The sequence below is a fragment of the Drosophila subpulchrella genome, chromosome 2L (genome assembly GCF_014743375.2).
Source record: "Drosophila subpulchrella strain 33 F10 #4 breed RU33 chromosome 2L, RU_Dsub_v1.1 Primary Assembly, whole genome shotgun sequence".
Classification (NCBI taxonomy): domain Eukaryota; kingdom Metazoa; phylum Arthropoda; class Insecta; order Diptera; family Drosophilidae; genus Drosophila; species Drosophila subpulchrella.
This window is the reverse complement of record NC_050610.1, coordinates 21,629,805-21,651,633: the sequence shown is the minus strand read 5'-3', so window position 1 is coordinate 21,651,633 and position 21,829 is coordinate 21,629,805. Positions and strand designations below refer to the sequence as shown.

At 39.1% G+C, this 21,829-nt stretch overlaps 8 protein-coding genes and 1 non-coding gene across 12 annotated transcripts; 6 read left to right on the top strand and 3 right to left on the bottom strand.

Moving 5' to 3' along the window:
* The first annotated feature begins 930 nt into the window (after positions 1-930).
* Positions 931-1,728, top strand: LOC119547732 (accessory gland protein Acp29AB-like). Its single transcript, XM_037854718.1, has one exon. It carries the CDS (start codon positions 966-968, stop codon positions 1,650-1,652), a length of 687 nt encoding a protein of 228 aa, XP_037710646.1. The 5' UTR covers positions 931-965; the 3' UTR covers positions 1,653-1,728.
* Positions 1,729-2,108: 380 nt separating this feature from the next.
* Positions 2,109-2,591, top strand: LOC119546374 (accessory gland protein Acp29AB-like). Its single transcript, XM_037852606.1, has one exon. It carries the CDS (start codon positions 2,109-2,111, stop codon positions 2,589-2,591), a length of 483 nt encoding a protein of 160 aa, XP_037708534.1.
* A 240-nt stretch (positions 2,592-2,831) lies between these two features.
* Positions 2,832-11,054, top strand: LOC119546367. Its single transcript, XM_037852596.1, has 6 exons — positions 2,832-3,432; positions 5,919-6,275; positions 7,041-7,450; positions 7,926-8,344; positions 8,693-9,235; positions 9,561-11,054. Exons 1-6 carry the CDS (start codon positions 2,927-2,929, stop codon positions 10,665-10,667), a joined length of 3,342 nt encoding a protein of 1,113 aa, XP_037708524.1. The 5' UTR covers positions 2,832-2,926; the 3' UTR covers positions 10,668-11,054.
* A 107-nt stretch (positions 11,055-11,161) lies between these two features.
* LOC119548924 lies at positions 11,162-11,259 on the bottom strand. The gene has a single exon (XR_005219365.1). It is a non-coding gene; the product is annotated as a U6atac minor spliceosomal RNA (small nuclear RNA).
* Positions 11,260-11,669: 410 nt separating this feature from the next.
* Positions 11,670-12,256, top strand: LOC119547694. Its single transcript, XM_037854666.1, has one exon. The coding sequence runs from the start codon at positions 11,717-11,719 to the stop codon at positions 12,155-12,157; it is 441 nt and encodes a 146-aa protein (XP_037710594.1). The 5' UTR covers positions 11,670-11,716; the 3' UTR covers positions 12,158-12,256.
* On the bottom strand, positions 12,183-17,694 carry LOC119547693 (proton-coupled amino acid transporter-like protein CG1139). 4 transcript variants are annotated; one of them, XM_037854665.1, is made up of 7 exons: positions 17,588-17,694; positions 17,187-17,420; positions 16,983-17,085; positions 15,671-15,839; positions 13,735-14,641; positions 13,154-13,326; positions 12,183-13,095 (listed from the first exon to the last, which is right to left on the bottom strand). In XM_037854665.1, exons 4-7 carry the CDS (start codon positions 15,807-15,809, stop codon positions 12,851-12,853), a joined length of 1,464 nt encoding a protein of 487 aa, XP_037710593.1. In that variant the 5' UTR covers positions 15,810-15,839; positions 16,983-17,085; positions 17,187-17,420; positions 17,588-17,694; the 3' UTR covers positions 12,183-12,850. The 4 variants fall into 4 exon arrangements, with proteins under 4 accessions (XP_037710593.1, XP_037710589.1, XP_037710591.1 ...); XM_037854661.1 differs by lacking the exon at positions 16,983-17,085; XM_037854663.1 differs by lacking the exon at positions 16,983-17,085 and having other exon boundaries at positions 13,735-14,632.
* A 1,086-nt stretch (positions 17,695-18,780) lies between these two features.
* On the top strand, positions 18,781-19,294 carry LOC119546727 (dolichyl-diphosphooligosaccharide--protein glycosyltransferase subunit DAD1). The gene has a single exon (XM_037853217.1). The coding sequence runs from the start codon at positions 18,895-18,897 to the stop codon at positions 19,231-19,233; it is 339 nt and encodes a 112-aa protein (XP_037709145.1). The 5' UTR covers positions 18,781-18,894; the 3' UTR covers positions 19,234-19,294.
* LOC119546726 lies at positions 19,230-20,014 on the bottom strand. Its single transcript, XM_037853216.1, has 2 exons — positions 19,626-20,014; positions 19,230-19,564 (listed from the first exon to the last, which is right to left on the bottom strand). Exons 1-2 carry the CDS (start codon positions 19,941-19,943, stop codon positions 19,286-19,288), a joined length of 597 nt encoding a protein of 198 aa, XP_037709144.1. The 5' UTR covers positions 19,944-20,014; the 3' UTR covers positions 19,230-19,285.
* Positions 20,015-20,273: 259 nt separating this feature from the next.
* Positions 20,274-21,145, top strand: LOC119546954. Its single transcript, XM_037853595.1, has 2 exons — positions 20,274-20,456; positions 20,519-21,145. The coding sequence occupies exons 1-2, from the start codon at positions 20,338-20,340 to the stop codon at positions 21,069-21,071; spliced, it is 672 nt and encodes a 223-aa protein (XP_037709523.1). The 5' UTR covers positions 20,274-20,337; the 3' UTR covers positions 21,072-21,145.
* The last annotated feature ends 684 nt before the right edge of the window (positions 21,146-21,829 follow it).

Here is a 21,829-nt window from a genome sequence, read left to right as displayed (position 1 = left end):
TCGTTCAGCGTTATTATCTCCTTGAGATAATTAATGTGCTAATTTCTTGGGAAGTGTGAAAAACCTAGTGCAATCCCCAATTCGAAAACTAAACAAAATGTATGTAGATAATATTTAATTTTATATAGGGAAGTTTAGACTATGCCGTATAGTGACGAACGATTCATTTTTCAAATGTCACTTTTTTAAAGATGAATATTTTTCCTGTACAAGTTCCGTGGTAAAATTCCAGCGGAGTTAAATACTACAGCTCTTGGCGTAAACCAATTTATGTTTCAGTTTTAAAAGTTGTAGGGTAAGGTGACGAACTGATAAATACACATTTAAACTTTGTGCAGATGTGAAAATTTTTAATTTTTCTTCATGAAAAGTTGAAAATATACAATAATGAAATATAAACCTTTTAGTCAAAATTATCTCACGAACAAATTGCTCGAACTCTTAATATTATTATTGTGAATACATTGTCGGCACGATAAAAAAACCAATTAGAATTATTTGGAATTTTTGACTTGACGTCACATATGAGATTTGACGAGTTCGTCACCTCACCCTACTCGTCTCCTTACCATATACTCCGCTTCTTTTTTCAACAACTGTTGTCCTGTACCTTTTTATAAAAGCCCAACGATATGTTTATTGATGAATATAGTGCATCAAAATAAACATTTCTGTGTTAAAAAATTCTTTTATATTATGCAATATATATATATTTAAACTACTTTTATAAAAAAATATAACTTCTATTTTAGGTCTATAAAATGGTCAATTGTCTTTTATGTGTCCGTCTCATGAATGTAACTTTATATAATTACAAAAATGTATACGTCACAATTATATTTGTAAACAAAGTTATCACGGCTTTTAAAAGGTTTCGTTTCGGCTCATTACCTCCTTAAATGCTGTGACAAATAGGGAATAAGCCCCAGAGGCAGATTGGGTCTCACAGGTTGTACACCTTCATTATGCTCCAGTACGCCACTTATTTTCTGTACGTCCTCGTTTCCTGGGATGTGTGGATAACCTTTGCTCAACATCAGAACATTGCGCCCCATCACAGTGCAGTGTACAATCCGCAGTCCGCACTTGATCAGATTGGTGTACACCAGCAACAATGGTTCTCCTACAACTCCTTACGGCAAGCTCTAACTGATGAAAAAATAAACAAGCTAGAAATGGGATTGCTGGCTCTACAAAAAGAGTTGGAATCCCAACTTCAGACATTACGAAAGCTACAGGAATTCGAGAAGGAAAGAATAATAGTCAAGAGGATCATCAAGCCGATCTTCGAAAAGATTGGTTCCAGGTACTTTTACATCGAGAAGCAAATCAAAGTGAATTGGTACGCTGCATTTAATAAGTGTCGTCAAATGGGCGGTCACCTGGCAAATATCCAAGATTGGACAGAACTTCACGCTATATTCTCAAGAGTGCCACGCGCTTCCTACTGGATAGATATGGTAATGAACACCGGGAGAGAAGGCAATTACTTAAGTACACTAACCGGAAAAATGCGCCAATACGCAAGATGGTGGGGTACCCAATACGACAATGACAAAAACAACTGCGTTGATGTGTATGGGCTATACATGTATAAAAGTGATTGTCATAAAGAATATTTTTTCGTATGTCAAGCCGAGCCATGGTATTAAAATCTGACATTATGAACTACATTTTCAAAAGTTTACGTTCCTCATCAAGAATAAAATAATGTTATGTACAAGTAAATGCTTCATTGCTTTTTAGTTACTTTAATTTATATAAAAGGTTAAAAATATTCGTCACGATATTCACATGTTAATTGCATCTCAAAGGCTTTGAGAAGTTTTGTTCCGGTTTATCTCCTTAAAATGTGTGACAATAGTAGTTAAGCCCAGAGGCGGTTTGGATCTCACAGGATGTACTCCCTTAATATGTTCAAGTACTCAATTTATTTTTTAACCGTCGTCGTTTCTTGGGATCTGTGGAGAATATATGCAGCAGAACAGAACGAACCCCAAAACCAATCCGTACTTGATCAGATTGCTGTTAACCAACATAACTGGTTCACATACGATTATCAAAGACGAAATGAAACTCAGGGAAAAGTTGAAATGTTGGGGAGACGCATGGAAACCCGATTGCTGGCGCTACAAGTGGAGATGGAAGCTAAACTTCGATCGCTACGTAACATTTTGGAAGACCAGATTGAACAGAAAAAGACCTCCGATAGAATCAACAAGGAGGTCTTCCAGAAGAAAGGCTCCAGACACTTTTATATTGAGAAGCAAAACAAACTGAGTTGGTATTCTGCGGCGGACAAGTGTCGCCAACTGGACGGTCACCTGGCGACCATCCAAAATGAGCGGGAGCTGGATAGGGTCTTTGCGGGAGTCCAGCCAGGCTCCTACTGGGTGGACATCTACAGCCTGGGCGGAGATGAGGGTCCGTATGTTTCTTCACTATCCGGGAAAAAAGTCAAGTACTTAAAGTGGGGTATTGACCTACCCAAATATAAAAGTAATCACTGCGTGAATGTACGTGTTTATGGAAGAGAAATGTACACAGCTAACTGTACCGAAAAATTGTTCTTCGTATGCCAAGCCAATTAATGGTATAATCCGAACTTACATAGAAACTATTTTATACTTCTCAAGATTTACATACATTTGAATAAAGCTATAATCATGCGACTTTTTCAATCGGTTTTTATTATACGATCAGTAATAATACAAAAAATTATCAATATACGGATTAATTTTATTATTTTTACAAGTAAAAAAGCAAATCTCAGCCCCATAACTGGTCTGCACTGAGAGTTGTTTCTAAAAGTGTAGACTCCATTGATCATTGAGACTCCCCAATTGAAACTCGCCAAATTATCACAGTTCCTTAAATTTGTTGTGTTCACTTAAATTTGGTGTAAGTTCATTGAGTAGCCAGGAACATGGTTAAGAATTCAGGAGCGGACTTCGACCTACCGGTGGCCAGTTGGCATCGAGGACTTTCGATTCCTCAGATGCAGGCGGCTGATGACCTGGGCGGGGCACTGGGATATAATATCGGTGGCATTCGGGACTGTTTGCTGCGCCTCGGAGTGCGTCCTTTGGTCAGAAACCGCCAGCTTCACAGGATTGTGCAAATGAGTCGCGGCCAGAAACTGGCCTTCCTCTACTTTCTGTTCCAGGAACACTACAATACCGGCGGATCATGCGGTAAATACACGGTTAACGGGCAACTCCTTCTATCGGCCGTCGCCTATCTTGATCTACCAGCCACTTTTCGAGCACTGGACAAAGTTCTTCCCCTTAGCGAAAATCGTATCAGCAAATCGAATACTCCACCGAACCCTCAGAAGGTTTGTAAACAAATCAGCTCAAAACCTTTGAGTCTCTATATTCCAGCACAATCAGTTCTAAATTTATTATCTTTTACACAGAAATTTAAAAAGAAGTATATACAATATGATAGTATCATTTTTATTTCTCGATTTTAATACCAAAATAAAATTTTATTAGTATAATCTCAACATTTTATTATCATAAAATAGATTAGTACTCAAAAGTTAACCGGAAACATCAAAAAGATCTTGGTAAATAAGTATGGTTATTGAAAATTAAGAATAACTATTTGTAATCTCCAATTCTTTTCCTCTATTGAATACTAAACAATCCCAAAATATTTTTAAGTTTTCCTTTATCTTTTATCCGCCTAATCCTTCGATATTTGAGTCGGGCACCCCCAAAGATATAGAAGATAAGATGCATTTGGATCTGCCGGCTACATTTCGAGAACTGGACAAAGTTGTTTCCTCATAGATGTCACAGCAGAAACGATCGCTCAATTCCGGAAAAAAGTCAAGCTACTACTTTCAGAAGCTTAAGTTTTTTGCGTCAACCATATGTAAACCGATTCTCAAACTTTTTAATTTGTCTATTTCATCAACAGTTTTTCCTACTATCTGGAAGGACTCTTTTATCATTCCACTTCACAAAAAGGGTGCGAAGGCGGGTGCTCAGAATTATAGAGGTATTTCCAAATTGTCGGCAATTCCTAAAGCATTTGAACGTATTATTACTTCTCATTTGCAACATTTATGTTCCTCGCTAATATCACCGTGTCAGCATGGTTTTGTTAAGCGAAGATCGACCACCAACAACCTTCTTGAATTGTCATCTATTGTAATTAATGGATTTAAGAAAAAAATGCAGACTGACGTTATATATGGGCATTGCCAGGGGTCGCGAACGTACGTTCGTACGCATTTAGTGCAAATAAAAAATAGAAAATAAACGTTTTCTAAATTTTTTTTTGCTATTCGATAGCATTTTGTTAGCTCTTTGCTTAGTGTAGGTAATGGGGTTTATTGAGCTATAATTTTCATAATATTGGCAAAAAACATGCGGTCGCGAACGTACACAAAATGGAAGTCGACTTTGGCTTAATCTAGTAAAATGCAAATATCTGCGAATTGGGACGGAATATTCTAAAGCAATAACTTTACTTTTAAAACGAATTCATGTAGCTTTCATTCGAGTATGTTCCCAAGGAAATATCTCTATTTGTTTTTTTTTTTTATTGAATTAAGTACCGGTCGCGAACGTACGGGTCGCGAACGTACGATTTTTCCATGTTGTTTTATTAACAGTTAATTGAAAATTTGTTTGCCCTCTTTGGATTTTTATCTTCATATTAGATTGCTATAAAGAGATTTGGTAGAAAAAGTTCAAATAAATCATATGTTTTCCTTGCGAAATAATTAATCATAAAAATGCCTTTAAAAGTGCTAAAAATTAAAAAAAAAACATTCTTTCAGTTTTCAAGGAAATTTCTTCAACAAAACAAATTAAATATGCTTTGGTTCCACTGTATTATGAAAATATGGCCATTGATTTGTGAAAATACGCAAAAAAACGATGATTTTGAAGATTTTTATGTTTCGGTCCTGGTTTACCATTTTAAGGATTTGCCCATATACAGATTTTAGTAAGGCCTTTGACTCTGTCAACCACTCTCTTCTATTATTCAAATTAAATCAGCTTGGATTTCCATGTAATCTATTAACTTGGATTTCAAGTTACTTGAATGGTAGGACTCAGAGGGTTATATTCAAGAACGCTGTTTCAAAATTGATCTACGTGACATCTGGAGTGCCTCAGGGTAGTCATTTGGGTCCTTTGCTGTTTACTTTGTTTATTAACGATCTTCCCTCTACCATAACACATTCTCGTGTACTGATGTATGCTGATGATGTTAAGCTTTGTTTATCATATAATGATATAGCGTCGGGTTTCAATTTACAGTCAGATATTGATTGTTTTCAGGGATGGTGTGAGTACAACCTTTTAAATTTGAACTGCCTTAAATGCAACGTTATGACTTTATATAGGGGTACTCCTACTTTTGTTAGTTACTCTCTTCAAAATACGTCACTCGATCGTATATATTCAGTTAATGACTTAGGCGTTCTTCTGGAATTAGAATTATTGGAAATTTTTGACTTGACGTCACATATGAGATTTGACGAATTCGTCACCTCACCCTACTCGTCTCCTTACCATATACTCCGCTTCTTCTTTCAACAACTGTTGTCCTGTACCTTTTTATAAAAGCCCAACGATATGTTTATTGATGAATATAGTGCATCAAAATAAACATTTCTCGGTTAAAAAATTCTTTTATATTATGCATTATATATATATTTAAACTACTTTTATAAATAAATATAACTACTATTTTCGGTCTATAAAATTGTCAATTGTCTTTTTATGTGTCCATCTCATGAATGTAACTTTATATAAGTACAAAAATATATTCGTCACAATTATATTTGTAAACAAAGTTATCACGGCTTTTAAAAGGTTTCGTTTCGGCTCATTACCTCCTTAAATGCTGTGACAAATAGAGAATAAGCCCCAGAGGCAGATTGGGTCTCACAGGTTGTACACCTTCATTATGCTCCAGTACGCCACTTATTTTCTGTACGTCCTCGTTTCCTGGGATGTGTGGATAACCTTTGCTCAACATCAGAACATTGCGCCCCATCACAGTGCAGTGTACAATCCGCAGTCCGCACTTGATCAGATTGGTGTACACCAGCAACAATGGTTCTCCTACAACTCCTTACGGCAAGCTCTAACTGATGAAAAAATAAACAAGCTAGAAATGGGATTGCTGGCTCTACAAAAAGAGTTGGAATCCCAACTTCAGACATTACGAAAGCTACAGGAATTCGAGAAGGAAAGAATAATAGTCAAGAGGATCATCAAGCCGATCTTCGAAAAGATTGGTTCCAGGTACTTTTACATCGAGAAGCAAATCAAAGTGAATTGGTACACTGCATTTAATAAGTGTCGTCAAATGGGCGGTCACCTGGCAAATATCCAAGATTGGACAGAACTTCACGCTATATTCTCAAGAGTGCCACGCGCTTCTTACTGGATAGATATGGTATTGACCACCAGGAGCAAAGGTTATTACTTCAGTACACTAACCGGAAAAATTAGCGGATACGCAAGATGGTGGGGTACCCAATACGCCAATGACAAAAACACCTGCGTTGATGTGTATGGGCTATACATGTATAAAACTGATTGTCATAAAGAATATTTTTTCGTATGTCAAGCCGAGCCATGGTATTAAAATCTGACATTATGAACTACATTTTCAAAAGTTTACGTTCCTCATCAAGAATAAAATAATGTTATGTACAAGTAAATGCTTCATTGCTTTTTAGTTACTTTAATTTATATAAAAGGTTAAAAATATTCGTCACGATATTCACATGTTAATTGCATCTCAAAGGCTTTGAGAAGTTTTGTTCCGGTTTATTATTATCTTCTTAAAATGTGTGACAAAGGTAGTTAAGCCCAGAGGCAGTTTGGATCTCACAAGATGTACTCCCTTAATATGTTCAAGTACTCAATTTATTTTTTAACCGTCGTCGTTTCTTGGGATCTGTGGAGAATATATGCAGCAGAACAGAACGAACCCCAAAACCAATCCGTACTTGATCAGATTGCTGTTAACCAACATAACTGGTTCACATACGATTATCAAAGACGAAATGAAACTCAGAGAAAAGTTGAAATGTTGGGGAGACGCATGGAAACCCGATTGCTGGCGCTACAAATGGAGATGGAAGCTAAACTTCGATCGCTACGTAACATTTTGGAAGACCAGATTGAACAGAAAAATACCTCCGATAGAATCAACAAGGAGGTCTTCCAGAAGAAAGGCTCCAGACACTTTTATATTGAGAAGCAAAACAAACTGAGTTGGTATTCTGCGGCGGACAAGTGTCGCCAACTGGACGGTCACCTGGCGACCATCCAAAATGAGCGGGAGCTGGATAGGGTCTTTGCGGGAGTCCAGCCAGGCTCCTACTGGGTGGACATCTACAGCCTGGGCGGAGATGAGGGTCCGTATGTTTCTTCACTATCCGGGAAAAAAGTCAAGTACTTAAAGTGGGGTATTGACCTACCCAAATATAATAGTAATCACTGCGTGAATGTACGTGTTTATGGAAGAGAAATGTACACAGCTAACTGTACCGAAAAATTATTCTTCGTATGCCAAGCCAATTAATGGTATAATCCGAACTTACATAAGAACTATTTTATACTTCTCAAGACTTACATACAGCTTCAAGCCTAACAGCATTTGAATAAAGCTATAATCATGCGACTTTTACTATCGGTTTTTATTATACGATCCGTTATAATACATAAAATGATCAAAATACAGAGGTATTTAATTATTTTTACAAGTAAAAAAGCAAATCTCAGCCCCATAACTGGTCTGCACTGAGAGTTGTTTCTAAAAGTTTCTAAAGTTTCTAAAAGACTCCATTGATCATTGAGACTCCCCAATTGAATCTCGCCAAATTATCACAGTTCCTTAAATTTGTTGTGTTCACTTAAATTTGGTGTAAGTTCATTGAGTAGCCAGGAACATGGTTAAGAATTCAGGAGCGGACTTCGACCTACCGGTGGCCAGTTGGCATCGAGGACTTTCGATTCCTCAGATGCAGGCGGCTGATGACCTGGGCGGGGCACTGGGATATAATATCGGTGGCATTCGGGACTGTTTGCTGCGGCTCGGAGTGCGTCCTTTGGTCAGAAACCGCCAGCTTCACAGGATTGTGCAAATGAGTCGCGGCCAGAAACTGGCCTTCCTCTACTTTCTGTTCCAGGAACACTACAATACCGGCGGATCATGCGGTAAATACACGGTTAACGGGCAACTCCTTCTATCGGCCGTCGCCTATCTTGATCTACCAGCCACTTTTCGAGCACTGGACAAAGTTCTTCCCCTTAGCGAAAATCGTATCAGCAAATCGAATACTCCACCGAACCCTCAGAAGGTTTGTAAACAAATCAGCTCAAAACCTTTGAGTCTCTATATTCCAGCACAATCAGTTCTAAATTTATTATCTTTTACACAGAAATTTAAAAAGAAGTATATACAATATGATAGTATCATTTTTATTTCTCGATTTTAATACCAAAATAAAATTTTATTAGTATAATCTCAACATTTTATTGTCATAAAATAGATTAGTACTCAAAAGTTTACCGGAAACATCAAAAAGATCTTAATAAATAAGTATAAATAATAATAATAATAAATTAAAAATTAAGAATAACTATTTGTAACCTTCAAGTCTTCCTCTATTGGATACTAAATAATCCCAAAATATTTTCTTCTTCAGAAGCGGTCTCGAAATCCTTCCTGCCCAACGCCTAATCCTTCGATATTTGACTCGGTCACCCCCAAAGATATAGAAAATAAGATGCCGTTGGATTTGCCGGCCACATTTCGAGAACTGGACAGAGTTCTTTCCTCACAGCTGTCACAGCAGAAACGATCGCTCAATTCCGGAAAAAAAGTCAAGCCCTACTTTCAGAAGCAACCACGTCCCAAATCCTTTCGCCGGTCCACCCATTATTCGTCGAATTCTCCACTTTATGAGGTGCAGATTCCCAACGAGGTGGGTGATCCGAGGGAGGATGACGATCGGTGGTTTGCCAATTTCCAGTTCCATCCGGTCCAGCGTACAGTGAAGGCGGTTATCAACCACGAGCTCTGTCATCTATTCGATCAAATAGACGAGGCGCCCAGCGATCCTGCTCAGGATCCAAGGGATCTATGTGAATTCCACGAGGAAACTAGATCCCAGGAGCGACAGGCATTTCTGCTCAAGCAGCGACTACGTTACCTGGAGATGATTGACTTGGAAGGCACTGAGAAACGGGTGAGTCCTTAATGAAAAAACATTTTTTAATTCTTTTATCATATGAAGGGTAGTTCTTTCACTTTTAATTCCAAAAAGAAATAGTAAAAACATAATTTTTTCAAAGTTAAAAAAATGGTTTTATTAAAAAGTACTTCCATATGTACATATGTTTCAAATTAAATAAAAAATCATACTTTTTTAGATTATTCAATAACTGAAGAAGCAATACTTTAAAAGAATTTTAAAACCATAAAAGCTACAGCATTAGACTAAATATGTTCCTTTGCTTGGCCGCCAATATTATGATTAGCAGTCTTAATTTTTCCTTTTTTCCCTCAAAAAGCTCACTAGGGAGCGGATTACTAATCACCTGAAGCGGGACGTGGATGAGTACCTTAAGAAGTTCGGTGACAAGGGCTGGAGTCCCGGAGTGCCTGCTTTTCGGAATAGCGACTGTGCCGCCTGCAACGAACTGGTGCACGTGAGCTTGGAGACTCCTCCCCAGGTGCTCCTCCTGGAGGGTGAATGGGGACGTCTATACGACAGGAGTGGTCCCAAGATGCGGCTGTGTGCCGGTGAGGATGGAAACAAAAAGCTCCAGAAGAAAAAGATTTTAGAGATGAACCCCGAATATTTCACGGTCCCCGGGATCCACAGACCCTACGCCTTCAACTATCCACAAATATTCGAAGAAGGCAGTAAGCAATCTTTAACTACCAAAGATGCCATTGGAAATTCATTGGTAAGATCAATCAATGCTGATGATGATGATGCGGAGCGGGAAAAAAAGTTACCCAGGACAGTTAGGAGCAGTCACATCGATGAAGCGGTCTCCCGATGTGTGCGGAAAATCTTCGAGAAGAGTCTGCTGACAGCACCGTGTGTGATGACCGTGAAGAATTCCAAGGAACGCCTCGTCTACGATCGCAAGCGGATCGATCCCGATGACGAAAGATTCATGGATCAGATGCTGAGCGATGCCTTTAAAATTTTACGCCGCGATTCCAGTCTTGTGCTGGCCAGCTTTCCCGATGGTCACCAGGTTCCGGAGCTGCGAGAGTGGATTAGGAGAAGATTTGGCAAACGATATGGGCCACAAACCGATGTGGAGGCCGATAGATTCAGGAACAAGGTGCAGGATCTGTCGGAGATGGAAAAGGAACTGATTCCCCTGGTGGCTAACATAGATCCCCGGTTGGTCCGACAAAATCCCGTTCCCTTTGCCATGTACGATGAAATCATGGGGACGGCCAGCAAGTTCAAGAAATCGTTCCGGGAGGAAGTCTTTCAGATAATCCTCAAGAAAACCCGACTCTGCTGGCAGGCACAGCACAATCTGCGAGCCTACAACAGTTCCGGGCTCCGTCGCACTTTCTTCACATATCTGCCCAGCAGTTCCGCCAATAGAGAACCCACCTTCAGTTTATATTTGGCATACAAAAATGCCTAATCAGAAAGTACTTAGTCCTAAAGCAGGCAGGTCATCTTGATCCTAAGTGTGATCTTATGATCTTTTATCTAAGGCCAACATAATCATTTTAATCTTAGCAGATAGAATGAATATCATTGATCTTAGATGGTATCATTAAATAGGATCAGATTGATACTAAATTATTTACATTTTTACCGCTTAACCATAAGTTTCAGTCAAAATTTAAGATTTTATTCCTTGATAATTTTTACCCCTCAGACAAGAGAGCTTTTATATAGACAAATACTGCCCCCAAATTATGACCAGTCTAATTAGTTTTTATCCAATGACAATATTTTAATATATGTATGTATACAGCAAAGTATATTAATCATTATGAAAAACCGACTGAAGGAATAAATTGTCTTTAACTCATACGGGTAAAGCTCTGATCTAAGTTGGTTTTATTATAAATTGGTTGGTTTATATGATATATTTAATAATATTAACTAAAGCCTAAAAAAAGGTAGCAAAAAAAATTGTGGACGGCTTTGTCTTGTGCCCAGCCGCCCGGTTATGTGTTCCATCCTTGTCTAGGGGAGTGCTAACTTGCTCTCCTTCCAAACAACACGACGGCCTGCGTTGTTAGCCGCCTTTTATACGCACGCTGTGCGGAAAAAGCACTTGGGAATTTTAAGGGCGCAGCGCTATGTGAAAAAAAAAAAAAAACCCGCCTATAACTTGATATTTTTAACATATTTTTTAAGGTTTCATTTATGTTATACATTTTTTTTTTTAACATTTCAAACGAACCAAGTTTCAGTTAACATTGACACTGAAATTAATGCTTTAAGTCATTTCTCGTTTTGGTTAGGTTACCTGCAACGTGACATTGACAACTCCAAGTGCCCACAAGGGCCATCGGTGACCCAGTCATTAACCATATGACCACGTTTAACCACCGAAAATTTTATAAACCCAACCACGTAGTTCCCGAAAACCATATAAAAAGACAGCTGGCGAACAAAAAGTTATCAATCATAAACGATTCCATCAACAGTTCGGTTATCTTTAGTATCCAAATCAAAATGTGCAGCTTCGTGAAGTCTTCCTGTTTCCTGCTGGTTCTGATCCTGGCACTTGGATCTATTTCAGCCCAACCGGCCAGGTCAGCCAAGCGGCTACAGAAACAACAGGCAGCTCCCTACCCATCCGCCGAGGAACTGAAGCCCGAGGTTCCGTTCGAAGAAGGAGTGCCCGATCAGACCTATGGACCTCCGGATCTGACCTACGGACCTCCACCCACCGATGCAGTGGAGCAGCTGCCCAGCGCTGAGGAGCCACAGGACTTCACACCCGATCCGGATGCAGAGGAGGTTCAGCCCATTGAACAGGCGCCTGCTCGTCTGACCAAGCAGGCCAGGAGTCGTCCACAATCACAGGGATTAATTCTGCTCTCCTCGAGTCCATTCCAAGTTATTAATCCCAATGGAATCCCTGCTCCAGTGGCTATTCAAGCCCTGTGGTAGAAACCCCAAAGAACATGCTTGATACTGATTTTTATAAACATTATATTAATTATTGTCTTTTGTTATCCGTTGAACCATTAAAGAACATTTGTTGTTGATACACCGAACTGATGTATTTACAATATTGTATCGGAGTCGATATTATGGGACCCAATACGGCATGTGGGAGTACCTATTTCATATACATACATATATATATAATTACAAATATAAGAACGATAAAAGTATGCAGATAACTTTAGCTAATTTCGGTTTTTGGGAAATTCTCAGCAGTTGCTTTGGAATGATCTGCCCCGACCCCTAGGCTACATAGTAAAAGCTAAATAATAATTTATTTAAGAATACTACGTAAAATCACTTTTGGCATTGTGCGGTCCTCGAGTTAACACAGAAATATTCTCCAACTGACAAACTGAACAAATATATATATATCGTAAAACTTTCTACTTAAAATGCTAGTTATTGTCTGGTACGATTGCAGCTAACTGATAATAACAAAAAAAAATGCTACTAATTCGCAATAATAAGTTAAACAAACTAGAGCACCGCCACGGGAGACTGGACCGATGCCAGTATCGAATAGGTAAACAACTAATGGTAAACATATTCGTAGTTCGAGAGAAACTACATAAAGCCTTCGTCATAAATTCGCACACATTTGGAGGCAGAAATAGCCAGGACCTGATTTTCAACTCAGTGGGTCCTGTCGTTTACGATTTGAGCTAAGCTGGCCCAGGTACCGAAGACAAAGCCACAGAGTCCGAAGATCAGGATGAGAAAGTCCTTCCACAGCATCCAATTAAAGCGGCCATAGCCAACGTTATAAAAAGTGATTACTTCAATGATTGGCGGGGCGATGAGGGCCAAAGCTGAGCTGCTCACGGCTCCCACGAGTGAGATAATGGAGCCAAGATTAGGAATACAGGTTGCCAGTAAAACTGTGAAGAAAATGAGGGTGTTAATGAGAAAATTTCGTATAGTTCCTGGAAAACTTACAGGTAAAAGTGACTAGAACAATTCGCAATACGGTTGCCGAAAGATCCTTGGCTTGCGTGGTGTCGAAATGACTTCTCACAAAAGGTTCCACAATGTTTACAGGCACATAAAACTGAAGCGTATAAGAGAGGAAGATGGCCACCGCCATGGAGATCCGTACCAACTGAGAGAGTCTAAAAAGATATAGAAGACGGAATGTTAATTAAGATTGGATAAATATTAAATATTATTATAATATATACTAACATAATATTAAACAATACAATATCATTATTGGTACTACATTTGACTTTAATTTTATTTAAGATGATAGTAAAGTTTACAAAACTAATACTAACATAGGGGGTGTAGTGCTAGCTACGAGGCCTTCGACTACGAATTTATTAACTTTAATTTGATAAATCGTCTACTTCTTGATGGAAAAATTGAAAAAATAATTCGAACTAATTTAAGATTAAAAAAACCTTTCATATATTCTGAGTAATAACATTTCTTAAAATAGGAGTGCTGCAGATAAGGAGTTAGAAATCCCATGCCTCATAAACTAAAATGGATTAGGAATGGAAAGTTTTTGAACTCACGTATCGCCCTGAGGCAGATTTAGGGTAATGCTGCCCTCCACATGCTCGCCATACTTCAGGTAGCCGAAGAACCCAACCGCTGTATACAGGCAGGCCACGATCACCATGCCCGTGTTGAGGACACCCGTGGTTCCGCCAAAGTCCTCCGGGGTGCGCATATTATTCTCCAAGGGCAGGACAACACCAATGCCCTCAAACGCATAGATGGCGGTGCCGAAATACAGGGGCAGAGTGGCCCAAGTGGCCACCGGTTTAACCGTGTGCACATCAGGCAGATCCACCAGCATGTAGGAGAAGGTAATGGCCAGACCGGCCACAGTGAGCAGAGCGGCAACCAGCGAAACTGGAGTCAAATACTTGAGGTTTCGCACCAAATTCAACAGGATCATGGGGCCCAACATTATGAGCAGGTAAATCTGCACAGGCATCTTGTAGTAGTGATCCATTACGTCCTTGATGTTCAGCGCCACAAACAGGAAGTAGACGCAGCAGAAACCGATTTGTGTGATAAACAAGAACGTGGTAACGATCCGTCTGGCCAGAGTGGAATATCTCCTTAGTCCCAGGGGTCCGGACTCAAAGCTGCAGTAGGCCACCTCCGAGAAGTCCAACGATGGCCGCTGGAATCGCCGGCACAGCTCGTGGGAGCAGCTGACCAGCATGTGCATGCAATGGGTGCAGATGATGCCCATGATCATGGTGCCAAAGAGTCCCACATATAATCCTGCGTTCTTGAAGGCATCCGGCATGGCCAGAATGCCCGTGCCAATGTTGCCCTTCAGCAGATGCACCAGGGTGTCAAAGTTGGACGTCGGATGCTCCAGGGTGCGATGGTGGGTGGGGTTGTAGCTGGACTTGTCCGTCGGTCCGCGCTCATCGTCTCCCGATCCCGAGGCTGCTGCGTGCACTCACAGATAAAAATCGAAAGAACTATAAGTTTGATTTCGCAATAACAGTTTTAAAGAAATTATTGTTTTACCAAGTAAATTTAATATTTAAATCCCTCCCATTACTTATAAAAACTAAATTCTAGTTATTTTACACATCATATAGAATCATTCGATAATGCAAGTCATCTTAATTACATAAAGATGTTAAAGTAATCAAAAAAATATGTAGGCATTCTATAATTATAAAGAATTTAATAATTCGTAAAATCAATGATTAATATAGAATGATCCGAGAAATGAATAATCGGAATATATCTATAAAACCCGCTATATCTTGCGGTTTTGTGAAACATATCATTATTTAGGCCACAAAGAAAAACATTTCATTTTATCACTATGACTTCATCGGTTAGTTCTCTATAAGGCCGTATTGCACACATCATAAAAATTTCAGACCAATAATTTCCTTTAAGATGAATTCATTTGCATTGCAGACAATTTAAAACTATTTTACCACTTTAAATGAAAATGGTGTTCTCTTTCTTACAATTTTTGTGTAGAAAGCTTGTTTATATGGTTCTTTAAACATTTTAAGAAAATTTTATTATCTTTCTTACGATTTTTAAATGGAATGGGAGTTTTTATCACTTAAAAACTGTATTTTCCTTAGCCGTACGTATAATAGTTTAATAGGACTATTATTTCGATTAATAAGATTAGAAATTAGACTATAAAGATACATCTAATAATAAATGTCATCTATCATCTTTGAAAAATGTTTTTATCTTTCCAACGGTTTTTAAATAGAATGGTAGTTTTTAATGATCAAAAATTAAGTATAATAATAAATAAGTGTATAATATCGATGAAAAAAAATATAAATTGGGCTGTTTTTATCGCCCATACGATTTTTAAATAGAAAGGTAGTTCCTATCACTCAAAAATTAATCTGTATAATCATTTTCATTACCTTAAAAAATAATTTGTACGTTAAGAATAATATATATCTAAAATTTTGAAAGTGCTAGTTTTGAAACCTGACTCACCTGCTAGGCTGTCCTCGCTGTGCACGTTGACCAGCGTGTTGTCCGGCGGAGAGCCGCGCACGGGTCGTGCCGACGATCCTCTGCTGCCCTCGTAGTCGGAGGCATCGCTCTGCAGGAGCAGCGGCTGGCGTTCGGACATCTTTTTCTTGCGCGGCGCACCCTCGGGAAACTGGAAAACGCAGTGGTTAATTAGTTTCAGAGCGATGCACTATATGAAGCGACCTCCCCGGCTGCACAAAACACACTGAATATGCTGCTTGAGATGCCCGCTTTTCGCCTCGGAAATTTTCCGCTGACTCAGTTTTCCACGCGTATAACAATAGGAGGTGCAGATAGTGCGGCGGATAGTGGACAGTAAACGCGTGCCGGGCGGGCGGAGTGGAAAATTTCGACCATGCTGATAGTCGAACGGACTCAACCTTGGACTTGACTCAAAGTACGATTAATTTGATCATTACATTACTTTGCATATGGGTCTGATTACGCTCGCTTCGGAAGTCGATATCAAATTGTCGAGCCAAGTCCCCTTCGCTAGGGTATAGCTTTAAAACCGAAAACACCGACAAGTCGCGAAAAACAAGCTATACGAGGCGATAAGACCCGCATATCGCCTGCAAAGCCAGTGATCATACCATAATCAACATTATATAATGTGTATCCAGACGGTGAATCGAATATCCACCCATTATTTTCTGATTATTGACACATTGACTCAGTAGACGGTGTTACTCAAATTGCAACTATGCATTTCTTAGATATACAATACTTCCGATGGTATGGAATGACTTTAAGCTGGTTAACGATCTTTAAAGCTTACAAACTTGATATATTGAAAATTAGTTCATAAAAATAAAAGTTAAATATTGATTTTACAGGATAAAATAAAATAACTTTCCAAATTAATTGAACATAATTATAGTATAGAAAATATAATAAATAAATTGTGATATGGGTCTCGAAGATTATGGAGATACCTTCATTATTGTTAAATGAAAATTAAAAAAAAAACTTTAACTTAAACAATGTTTTACAGTATACATATAAATGTATTTTTTTTTTTGCTTACATATATACTACTTTGCCAAGAATGCGAACTATTTTCTTAGCGTGGGATTAAAAGGGATTATATCTAGTCTACCTAGATCCCGGCAAACGCAGACTTAGGTCAACAAAACTTTATTTGAGTGCAATAAAGAAATCAAGCAAAGCATTAGAATTTCAACTTATTTTCGTTTTATCTTGCATCACCACAGACTTGCACAACAAAGTGCGACATTGCGAATATACATAACTATATCTTGTTTTCACTTACAGAGAGTATCGCAATTTAGATGGTGGATCTCAACTTGAGATTGTAATATTCGTTTGAGCTCGGCTTTCGGGCAGTGGTAAAAATAATAATCTCGAAACTAAAACTGAGAAAAAAAACATAATTAACAGATGAACGATAAAAATAAAATCAAAATAAAACCATTCAGCATGCGCGTATGGATGGTCAGATGTGTGGGTGTTCTACCTGTTGAAGGTTGGTTAATGGCGTCAGGTCCTCCATTGATTTTTTCCCGCTTGACACTGACAATGAAATATGTGGGTGCTCCTGCGAAGGTCACAGAGTCCTGGTGCGATTGCGATTTATATATTGATAATGTGCAAAGTAACTCAAGTTATTAACGAAGTGCTCCGAAATTCCATTAATTACAGAAATTGGGTGCGTGGGGGAGGAGACGGATGCCAATTATCTTTTCCCAGTCTGCGAATCGAATAGAGAAAACATCAACAATGAATCATTACATTGTATTTTTAACTGTCATTTGATAAGATGAGGCTCCACTGTAACCAATTGATAGTGATTATTTATTTCAAAGTTGGAACCACACATTTTATCCTTATATTGTTCTTGTGGTTTTTAACACATACGTTACTGTTTTCTTCGAATTTAGCTCGCAATAACAATTGCCTCTCGCCCCGAATGTAGCACTGAACCAGCAAAGCAAAACACCAACAATAGAGGTTGGTTTTTTCCGTATCGCATCTATCGATTGTTTAGGCGATGGGATGGTACAGTAAAAATTAGAAAAGAATTCTGATCCAACCCAGATATCAAATATGAAAATACAAACATGTTTGGTTTTGACGTTCTTAAGAAGTACATTTGTTTAATAGACTACATTTTCAAAATCTGTTGATATAATATCTTAAGAAATGACGCTCCTTGTTTTACTCTTCTATTTTATATAATTACTTTACGTTTTTTTAAAGGCTTGATGTTACAGTAAAAATTAGATTAGAAATTTAAATCTATCAAAAATAATATTTAATAGTATATTTGATGACTCAGTACATTAAAAAAGAGAAAAGTTAACACGAGCTACTCGTATATCACTAATTCTTGAAAATAAGCAGTAATTTTATTCTTCCTTTATGTTTTTGCACCTCGTGTTAAACTTTCAAGATTAAAATTTAAGCAACATTAATTAAGTAAATTTTTAATGTTTTCAAGTATTACTTCATTAAAATAAATAAATTATTTTCGGTGAAACATGATTTTATTTTAAGAAGTTTTATATCTGTTGATGTTATCTTGAGAAAGTACTTTCATAGCTGTACTCTTTTTTCAAATATAATAATAATAACATAATAATAATAATATAGTGATATATAGTTCAGTAAAAATAAAAATAAATAGAAATTGTTATAAGGCTCGCCACATAATAGTAATAATAATAGTAATAAGGAGTAAAATGGATATGATCAAGCTAAACACTTTACCCGGTTGACACAAATTTTTTAAATATTCTGTGCTTTTATTCTTCTTTTAAGAAAAGCTTTAACTTTTTTGTTAAATTGTCAAGGGTAAAATTTAAACAATACTTATCAACTAGATTTCTTTAAGATGTCAAGAACTACGCCATACATCGAATATAATAATTTTGCAGTTAGCGATTGTGGTGCTTTAAAATATATAAGTTAATTTTTCGTGATAAAGATTTATATCCTAAGTAATAGCCCATTAACCAATATTTGTTTAACCGATATTTTTCATCGCATAGCGACTTAGGGCCCACTGTACTTTAGACTTTATTGACAGAGTTTTTAGTATTTTTTTCACATTCCAACGGTCCTACTTTTGTGTTCTCTCCCTTTTCGTGACGTGTCTGCGGTGAATTTATTAAAAACCGCATTTATCCTTAAATTGCCGGACAAATAAACCAAAGGAGAGCAACATGGTGGAGCTGTCGAGCGTCATTTCCAAGTTCTACAACGACTACGTGCAGAACACGCCCAAGAAGCTGAAGCTAGTGGACATCTACCTGGGCTACATTCTGCTGACCGGCATCATCCAGTTTGTTTACTGCTGCCTGGTGGGCACCTTCCCGTTCAACTCCTTCCTCTCCGGGTTCATCAGCACCGTCAGCTGCTTCGTCCTGGCCGTGTGCCTCCGCCTGCAGGCCAATCCCCAGAACAAGACCGTATTTGCCGGCATTTCGCCGGAGCGCGGTTTCGCTGACTTCATCTTCGCCCATGTGATCCTGCACCTGGTGGTGATGAACTTCATCGGTTAAGGATGCACTAACTGGCATGCGACTCGGATATATTTATAAATAAAATGTAACTCTAACAGAAGATCTTCTTGTACGCGCCGAGGAAATCGAAGGGTTCTGGTGTGAAGTCCAAATGGAGCTCGGGCTCTGGAATGGCCATCTCAAGGGTTTCGACCTTCTCCGCATAGTCGGCCAATTGGGGCTCGCCTTTGAGCTTGCTCGGTTCGGTTTCCTTGGACGTCTTGCTCTTGAACGAGCTCTTCTTCGGCACCAGAATGGAATCGTTGACGTTCAGGGTCACCAGATCATGAAAGACCGCCTGATCCATCGGGAAATTCATCTTCTGGGTTACCTTTTGGGGGAGTCAAGATGTTCTTCAGAAGCTGTCCCACTTATTTGTAGGCAGGACTTACCTTGGGAGCTATTGAAGCCATGCTCTCCGGACTAAATTTCTTGTCTAGCATAACGCTGGAGATGATTCGAACCTCGTTCTGCTTGCGCACGGTGGTATTGTATTGGGGCACGGCTAACTTGTCCAACGTAAAAGGTTTGCAGGATGTCCTCAGTTGGCACACTTTGCCCTTCGGACGGGGCGGCGTCGGGATCTCCACGCCATGGCCGTTGCAGGACTCGACGTGGACATTTGGCGGTGCTGAAGGCGCCAATTGGACACGTCGCGTGGTGCAGTTCCGCTGGTTCACATGGAGTCGGGTTTTACGCTTGTGCGGCATTTTGAACGGAGCCGCAAGGATTTCGAGAAAGTACTTTTTAATTCCGCCCTGATCTTAAACTGCACGCCACACTGATTCGGGCATTTTACAGCACTGACAAACAGCTGTTCTACAGTATAAACTCTATGGAAGGAAGATGCTTTATATATTTGATTGTAAAAATGTTGTTACACAAAATACCCAAGAAATGGCAATTTTATTTATGCTTAAAGTTTTATTTTATAAGACTTTTATATATTCATTTTAAATGTTATGTTTTCTTCTCCTAAGTTTCCTTTATTCAATATCTACTGTAAACAGCCGGTTCCTGCGTTTTACAACACTGCACCACCTGCAGCCTTTTGTTGTTGGGGGCTGGGGCTCGAACAAAATATTTTGATTCATCCAGAAAAAAATGGCATTATCCCGCGCCAAGCCCGATGAACTGCCCAAGGATGCAGTTGTGATCACAGAGAATCAGGCCCTGAAATACCAGTGGAAGATCATAACCGCTTGGGACAAAGTCGGCGATGTGTGAGTGCAAGAGTGGTCCAAGTCCGCTTATCTAACAACTAAACCAAAACAATTTCTTTTAGATGGTCGCTGCGATATACTCCTGGAATTCTGAGTGCCCTGGCTGCGGGCACGGGTGCATACATCAATAATCACTATCGCACCAAGCTGCGACTGGGAGGACATGGTCGGTTGTCCAGTTACCTGCCCATTGTAGCCGTTCCCGCCATATTCACCATGCTGACGCACAAGTTCTTCATCCAACGACCCATTCTGCTGAATCCCTTGGGAGAGTGCCCGGTGTGCATCCAAGTGCGGTCCGCCGCGTTCCAGACGAGTCTGGGCATTGTGTATCCCACGATCCTTGCCCCATTTGCCGCATTTATGTTCGCCACCCGCTGCTACACGTACCGCATGCCCTCGATCACGGAGAGTCCGCGGGAGGTGTTCCAATTGTGGCGCAAGATCACCCGCCCCATTGTTCCGGCCCTGGGCACCATCATCTGCCTGCAGGCCCTGCTCACCATGTTCCTGACCGGTCAGGAGGATAAGCAGAATTTTTTGCTAATGCTGCGCATGAGGGAGATCGAGCACCAGCTGGAGGAGGAGCACCTGCCGCAGCGAATCGACTTTTGATTGTTATACCCTTGTTAAATAGCTGAAATAGAGGCGCATTTTGGAGTTTAACCTAAATGCAATTTGTAGCTAAAGATATTTGTTTTGCGGGCCAAAGAAACCTTTTTTATGCCTATAAATGAGTGGATCGAAATACTTATGTTATACCTTCTGGGACAGGAATTCAGTACAATATTATTGCACATCATTGTTTATTGTATTTTTCTTTATAGTTAAACTGTGAAATAGTGCTTTATATGATCCGAAAAGTCAATTTCTTTTATTTATTTTAAATTTTAAACATTTGCCTGACAAATGTAATTATGAAGATATCTACACTGGTCATCCCACATTTTTGAATTATAAAATGCAACGCAGCTTGCAATACCCTCGGGTTCACCCGCTCCCCATTTCAGGAAAGGAGCTGGTTTTCCCAGCCAGTAAGGGGAGATGTCAAAGATCCTTTCATTGAGGGCATTCCATTCATGTACGTCATTAATCTCCGCTAGTTGTCCGCCCATCTCAAGACACATGCTAGCTGCAGCGGTCCAATTTAGCTTATTTATATGTTCGATATAGAAGAACTTAGATCCGATCTTCTCGAATCGTTGCGGAGCATATATCTTGAATATATCATCTTGTAAGGTTTATTGCTGGATTTGCAAATTGTTAAGTTGATTTCGCACGGCTGATTGACCTACAGTCCTAGCCAGCCTCTCCTCAAGGTCGGATGTGATAAGCTTTATACAACTCAAAAAACTAGTCTGAACATTCGAGAA

Coding starts and splice junctions, on each gene's coding strand:
- LOC119547732 (XM_037854718.1), top strand. CDS start 966: ATGCTCCAGTACGCCACTTATTTTCTGTACGTCCTCGTTTCCTGGGAT.
- LOC119546367 (XM_037852596.1), top strand. CDS start 2,927: ATGGTTAAGAATTCAGGAGCGGACTTCGACCTACCGGTGGCCAGTTGG. Junction 3,433..5,918: donor ACACAGAAATTTAAAAAGAA/GTATATACAATA, acceptor TGGGTCTCACAG/GTTGTACACCTTCATTATGC. Junction 7,451..7,925: donor AGTCAAGTACTTAAAGTGGG/GTATTGACCTAC, acceptor TTCATTGAGTAG/CCAGGAACATGGTTAAGAAT.
- LOC119547694 (XM_037854666.1), top strand. CDS start 11,717: ATGTGCAGCTTCGTGAAGTCTTCCTGTTTCCTGCTGGTTCTGATCCTG.
- LOC119546374 (XM_037852606.1), top strand. CDS start 2,109: ATGGAAACCCGATTGCTGGCGCTACAAGTGGAGATGGAAGCTAAACTT.
- LOC119546727 (XM_037853217.1), top strand. CDS start 18,895: ATGGTGGAGCTGTCGAGCGTCATTTCCAAGTTCTACAACGACTACGTG.
- LOC119547693 (XM_037854661.1), bottom strand. CDS start 17,222: ATGGAGGACCTGACGCCATTAACCAACCTTCAACAG. Junction 13,327..13,734: donor AATCTGCCTCAGGGCGATAC/GTGAGTTCAAAA, acceptor ATATCTTTTTAG/ACTCTCTCAGTTGGTACGGA. Junction 13,096..13,153: donor TGTTCTAGTCACTTTTACCT/GTAAGTTTTCCA, acceptor TTTTCTTCACAG/TTTTACTGGCAACCTGTATT.
- LOC119546954 (XM_037853595.1), top strand. CDS start 20,338: ATGGCATTATCCCGCGCCAAGCCCGATGAACTGCCCAAGGATGCAGTT. Junction 20,457..20,518: donor TGGGACAAAGTCGGCGATGT/GTGAGTGCAAGA, acceptor AATTTCTTTTAG/ATGGTCGCTGCGATATACTC.
- LOC119546726 (XM_037853216.1), bottom strand. CDS start 19,943: ATGCCGCACAAGCGTAAAACCCGACTCCATGTGAACCAGCGGAACTGC. Junction 19,565..19,625: donor TGGCTTCAATAGCTCCCAAG/GTAAGTCCTGCC, acceptor CTCCCCCAAAAG/GTAACCCAGAAGATGAATTT.